This window comes from Cucurbita pepo, unplaced genomic scaffold (assembly GCF_057944985.1).
Source record: "Cucurbita pepo subsp. pepo isolate OVF unplaced genomic scaffold, ASM5794498v1 scafford_6, whole genome shotgun sequence".
NCBI lineage: Eukaryota > Viridiplantae > Streptophyta > Magnoliopsida > Cucurbitales > Cucurbitaceae > Cucurbita > Cucurbita pepo.
Genome location: NW_028257911.1, coordinates 423,018 through 429,376, shown reverse-complemented (window position 1 = coordinate 429,376; position 6,359 = coordinate 423,018). Strand labels below are relative to the sequence as shown.

Sequence of the window (6,359 nt, the reverse complement as noted above, 5' to 3'; positions counted from 1 at the left end):
GAGATACCCAAAATTAATAATTAAACTAATTTTTGTTATAAATTTTATAAATCAAGCTTTAAAAAAAAAAACTTTTTAACACATAATTTCACATTTGTATATGATGTTTTTAAAATTAATTTAATTTAGAGAGAATATGAATATCAATTTGATTGTTTTTTTCTTTTCTTTTTTTTTTTTTTTTTTTTTTTGGTTAAATTTTGAGTTCGTTTACTTCATTTAATTATTTAACTAATTCTGAGCTTATGTAGTCTGTCTAAGGTTGGGATCATCAGATTTATTTATTTATTTTGTTTTTGTCAATTACTCATTTTTTATAAAAAAACAAATTATTTTCCAATTAAAAATAAAAATAAAATAAATAAAATAAAACCTTTTTTTTCTTTTTTTTTCTTTCTCACTTTTCCTCCCACCTTCTCCCTCATCTCATTCCTCTTTTTTTTTTTCTCTCTCTCTCTCTCTTCCTTTTTCCTCAGGTCTATGGTGTTCTTTTTTCTCCCTTTCTCGAATTTATATGACTTAAGAACCCGACAAACTTAATTATCCAACTAAAGTCATAAAAGTTAGGTTTAGTTGAACTTCTCTTTTTTTTCCTCTTCTTTCCGTCTTCAATCTTTTACTGAGAACCCAACCAACTAAGACTATTCCACTCAAATCATAAAAGTTGGGTTGAGTTGAACTTTTAGAATAGCAAAAAATTCTAGCATAAAAGTTGGGTTGAGTTGAACTTTTAGAATAGCAAAAAATTCTAGTGAGTTTGTGATGTGACATTTTTTGGTTGGGTTAACCCGATCAACTTGAAAATAGCATTACAACTTAACCCTACCATACTTATAAGATTATTATAAACATTAAAAATATTTTTGATGCATTATTTAATTTTAGTACAACCCAACCAAACCCAAAAGTCTATAATCCAACTTAACCAAACCCAAAAGTCTATAATCCAACTGCTAAATGTACAATCTCGGCATCCAATTTATGCAGCTTGTTTGTGTTAGTACATGAAGTCACAGTGTAGGAAGTTCCTCCTCGTATAAACTCGAGGAAAAACTAAAGATATAGACCAGCAACCAAAGTCACAGTGTAGGAAGTTCCTCCTCGTATAAACTCGAGGAAAAACTAAAGATATAGACCAGCAACCATATAGCTTAGGTTTTTGTTATGGGCTGATGACTTAATAATCAAATGGTCATAAGCACGTAATCTTACAGGTATTGGGTGCTGAAACCAGATAAATCATTAACCACATGAACCGTAACAACTCCACAGCTTTCACTCTTAAAATGTCACCCAAAAAAAATGTATATATATAACAGACCAAGCCCATCGCTAGTATATATTATCCTCTTTTGACTTTCCTTTTCGGTCTTCCCCTTAATGTTTTAAAAGCTGTCAGCTAGAAAAAGGTTTCCACATCTTTATATAAAAAATGTTTTATTTTTCTCTCCAATCGATGTGGGATCTCACAATCCACCCGAGGCCCAGCGTTCTCACTAGCACTCGTTCCTCTTTCCAATTGATATGGAATCTCACAGTCCACTCCTGTTCGGGGCCAGCGTACATCCTTGCTGACACACATTCCCCTCTTACAATTACAAACAACTTGAACAACAAGGGATAGTTCCATTACTAAATATTATTAAAAACAGACCACCAAACTACAAATACACGGTATAGTTAAGGCAGGAACATGCATATGCATTGGTTTTGATGACTCCATGGCTCTAGAGAGAAAAACACATAAACGAAGATCTTTGTAGAGTTTTCTTTTTTTTTTTTTTTTTTTTTTTTTTTTTTTTTTTTGTAGAGCTCTTAACGAAAAAAGTACAAGAGAAATCAACTGGGAATTATTATTATTGCTAATGGCCAAATGAAGGATTTTCCCGAATTGAGTCGGATGTCCTAATTCTTCCTCCCTTCACACAAGATGATATGGTACCCATGCCTGCATTACACCGAAGCAAAAATGTGAGTTCTGCGGTGTATTCATAGCTCATTCACAGCACCAGGAGAATCTTGACTTTGCAAAAAGAATCCAAACACATCTTATTATATCAACAGTCACTCTAATCAATCCAAACCTTAACCCAAACTAGCATATAAAGGATGACTTTTCAGTATTAAGCAAAAAAGAAGTACATGGCCATAAAGGAAAAATTCAGAATGAAAACCCAATGGAAACAATCAATTACAATAAAAGAAATTGGAGAAAGGACATACGTCGACTTGAATGGTGCACTGGTTGCTCCAATTAAAGTGCTGAATGCAACGTCTTGAAATGGGCCGGCCATTTTTCCACGAGGAAACCATCCCAGGTCCCCACCTTTTTTCCCTGATGGACACTCCGAGTATTCTGCTGCTAACTGAGATACCAACCAGATTGTTATAAAGTGTTGTTATCAGTTGGAAATATACCCACAAAAACCCCTAATTTCCATTCATCGATGAGAATGCGTATGGGTTGTTCAGAAAGTAAGGTACCTTTGTTCAGACAATGTGGAAACATTAATCTTTGCAATGAAATACAGATGAATATGAAAATGTAACAATAAAATCCTAGCAATCACTGCTTGCTGTATTTGATGGGCAGCATATGTTTACGTTTATAGACGACTAACAAATAGAACCCAACTTTATTGATATGAAAGATAAAAGAAATTACAATATCACTCTCCTCTTGTTCCTGTTTAGTCCCTTCCGTTTCTTTCAGTTTCTTAGTAAGAATGGGTGACGGTATTCTGCCTAAATAGTAGACACGGGTAATAAATAAGAGAATACTAAAGATTCGAGCCATAGAATTTCTCAATTCTGACACAAGGTACTTATTAGATCTAATAAAATTATTTTGCTCTATCCAAACTAATATCAATTTAACCCATTTCATGAATAAAATGTGACCAATTAACCAACCAACAAAACTACTTGTTACAAATAACGTCTTGTTGTTGCATCGAAACATAGAAATGTTGACTAATCTGACTAACATTGAAATTGGTAAAATGAAAGGGTTGAATAATTGAAAAATAATTATTCAGGCAAGTATTCAAGGGACTTGGAACCACCCTCCTCTCTTGACATATCATTCAATACCTAATCTAAGAGAATAGACGACTTCACAACCAAGCTGATGAGCCCAGCCCTCCACTCCCGAGCATTGAAATTATTCTCAAGACTAAACATTTTTCTTTGTAGATGATAAAACCGAGATCTCTTCAAACATAATGAACATTATAACCATTGTCTGACATATCTTTTCGATAAGAAAACCTTGTATGACATTCTAATCTTGGAATAAGATGTATAATGTATTCACAAACAAAGTTTGTATCAAAGTAAGAGGTCATACGTTCAAACTCTTCTAGTCTTAGTTCCTCAAATCATCTTGTTTCTCACAGAGTTAGTCAAGGAAGTAAGTTACAAGAAGGATGACTTCAGTCAAGTAAAATGAGACTCAAGTCCACACATGAGAGGGAGTGTTAACAAAGATTAAGTTTACTCAAATCTACCCATTCAAACCTTTGGGTTTACCAGTAATTAAAACCCACGAAAAAAGAAAGAAAAACAAATAAAACTCTAGCAAACCTCCAAATTCATCTCTATTAACATCCACTAGCAATGTAAACAACCAAAATCTACGCTGTCATTTGTTTGGTGGGGAGCTAAAAATCTCATAGGACAAGTATCTAGATTCTTGCATTTGTTTGACAAGCATGTAGTGTACCTAAACAACTTAGGATGACCATATGGGAGGCATGTAAGGACCTTTTGATGTCGTCTTGAATCCTATTTGTTTTTTCTTTCTTTTTCTTCGATAGGCATCATAAAAGATGAGATAAAATTAAGAAGGGGAGTTCCTAGCAATGGATTACAAAAAAATTCTCCAATTTGTCGTAAGATTAGAAAGACCACAATTACCAAAAAAAGGGACTCAACTCACACCAAGTGAGAAATAAAAATGTAGTAGAAATGAGGACAACTAAAAATACGAGAGTTTTGCTCATGCCAAGTAGTCTAATGTCATGGTGAATTCATGGATTTCAAAGATACCGATGTCTAGGGAATCTTCTCATGACAATTTTGTTTGTCTCTCTTTTATATATTTTTTCTTTCACCATTTTTCTTTATTTGTGCTTTTTATGGTATATTTAAAACAAATCAACACATTTTTCAACAAAAACAGAAAAACAAATCAAAGTATTTATTCGCTTGTAAAGATTATATGCAATTATCTGTATTCATCAACCATATTTATATATCTGTACATGTAAAATAGAAAACCATTGCCAAAGATTAATGGTTCAATCCTCCACCTCCACAATTATTTAGCTTAAAAGAAAACTTTAAGAAAGACTAAACGGCAGTTGCCTTAAACAACGGAGATTATGTTTGTTTCAACTTTAACCATATAAGCTAAGGACTTCGGTAAACCGATTGAATACTAAGTTAGTTGCTTTGTTCGTCCAACCATTTACACAGCTCAAAACAAATCAGCTACATATAGGTTACTATGGAATAATAACAACACTTCTCAATGACAACAGCCCTATCCCTATATAACTTTTCATCAAACCCATGAAAATACTCTGCTTCAACACAAACTGACCTCAACCACCCATGACACCATTCATACACCTAAACACAAGAAAATAAAAGGGATATACATATTCTCGGTCTCTCTATCAAAGTCTTTAAATGTATCCCATAAATGTCTTGATAATCTTATGTGTACAAGTAATACACCATCTGAGCATTAAATTATAAGAAACAAGACCTATCTTGGGAAGCCAATTTACTAGAGAGGGATAAAACATTCAGCCCTTGGAATGAAATTCAGTTGCCTAGCACATAGAATTCAAAAAAAGGATTGCTTCTATTGTTACTTTGTCCCTCCTCATGAGCATCCTAACTAGCTTACAAAGTACAAAATCTTAATTAATTACATAGTACTGTAGGCTAAATCAAATACCTTTGAAGTTTAAAAGGCAATCTTAAGATATTAATATTCCAAGTAACCCCATCAGTGACTTTGAGACCTAATATGCAATAAGGTAACAAAATATCGTTTAGATCATTAGTAAATTCATAGTGGTTATCTCCGGCATTTACCAATTCACCACATTTAAAAAAAGAAGATGAATGTAATAATCTTTCCTCTTCGAAACTGTTAGGAATCACGGATCTCCACAATTGTACAATATTGTCCACTTTGAGCATAAGCTTCCCCAAAAACATCATCCCAATGGAGATGTATTCCTTACTTATAAATCTATGATCATTCCTAAATTAGCGAATGTGGGACTCCCTCCCAACAATCCTCAACAGAAACTACAGAAGGGTTGAGGAAAACAAATTTAAATGACCTAGAGTACCAATTCACCGAAAGGATATAATATCAAGCATCTGTAACTAAATACTCAAGTCAGTTTTTCTTTAACAGAACTGCAAATGATCGACTAATCGACGAGGCCAAAAGTAAGAAGAAGAAAAAGACATCCAACCTTAGCAAACTCAGCAGGAGGAACCTTGTCCCCATTGCTAAGCCAACCCTCCTGCAACTTCTTGTACGCTTCATTGATTTTACCCTGCTTCTCGCACAGTATATGCCTTGCTAAACAACAAATTCAAGGAAAACAAAATAAGAATCGTCGACCGAAATCCCTAAACCTCCAGAGATTGAGCGTAAACGCAATTTCTACCCCTGTAAATAGGATTGAAGAAAGGGAAATAGAAAAGAGAGAAAAAGAGAGAAACCTTTGACATAAGTGCAAGTTCCAAGGCCATCGGAAGCAGCTTTTCCGGATTTTCCCTTCCCTTTGGAAGCACTTTCATCGGCTCCGGAAGCTGCTTGCTTCGCCTTCCCCTTCCCTTTACCACCCGCGTCCTTTGCCTTCGAATCTTTCCCCATGAGCTACACAGTGGATTCAATTGCAGAGAAATTCCAAGTGATATCGATTATCACGCAACTCGTATAAATCTAGTAAATATCCAAAGAAAGAATCTTGGACAGAATCGAACAAGATTAATCGAGCTACACTTTGGGGTTTGCACCATGGGAGGTTTTTAGGGTTTAAAACAAGATTAATCGAGAGTCTAAATGGATTTAGTTTACTATTTTAATTGATTTAATTATTAATTTACAGTTGTAATTTATTTATCTTCTATTCCAAAGTTTTAATGGTCACAAAAATAAACCATTGAATTGAAAAAAAAAAAAAAAATTAAACTAATAAAAATATCGACTTTCTAATTCATACAAAGTTACATGCTTTTTTCGTCCTAATATTGTTCCTATGAAAATATTAACTAGCTTTTCAAAACTGCCCTAAAACATGAACAAAAAGCGTTGATGAGACTCG

General features: G+C 33.8%; 1 protein-coding gene across 1 annotated transcript; it reads right to left on the bottom strand.

Annotated features, from left to right (window-relative positions):
- Positions 1-1,765: 1,765 nt before the first annotated feature.
- On the bottom strand, positions 1,766-6,065 carry LOC147786087 (uncharacterized). Its single transcript, XM_087120902.1, has 4 exons — positions 5,755-6,065; positions 5,502-5,611; positions 2,224-2,366; positions 1,766-1,948 (listed from the first exon to the last, which is right to left on the bottom strand). The coding sequence occupies exons 1-4, from the start codon at positions 5,906-5,908 to the stop codon at positions 1,906-1,908; spliced, it is 450 nt and encodes a 149-aa protein (XP_086977028.1). The 5' UTR covers positions 5,909-6,065; the 3' UTR covers positions 1,766-1,905.
- Positions 6,066-6,359: the final 294 nt, after the last annotated feature.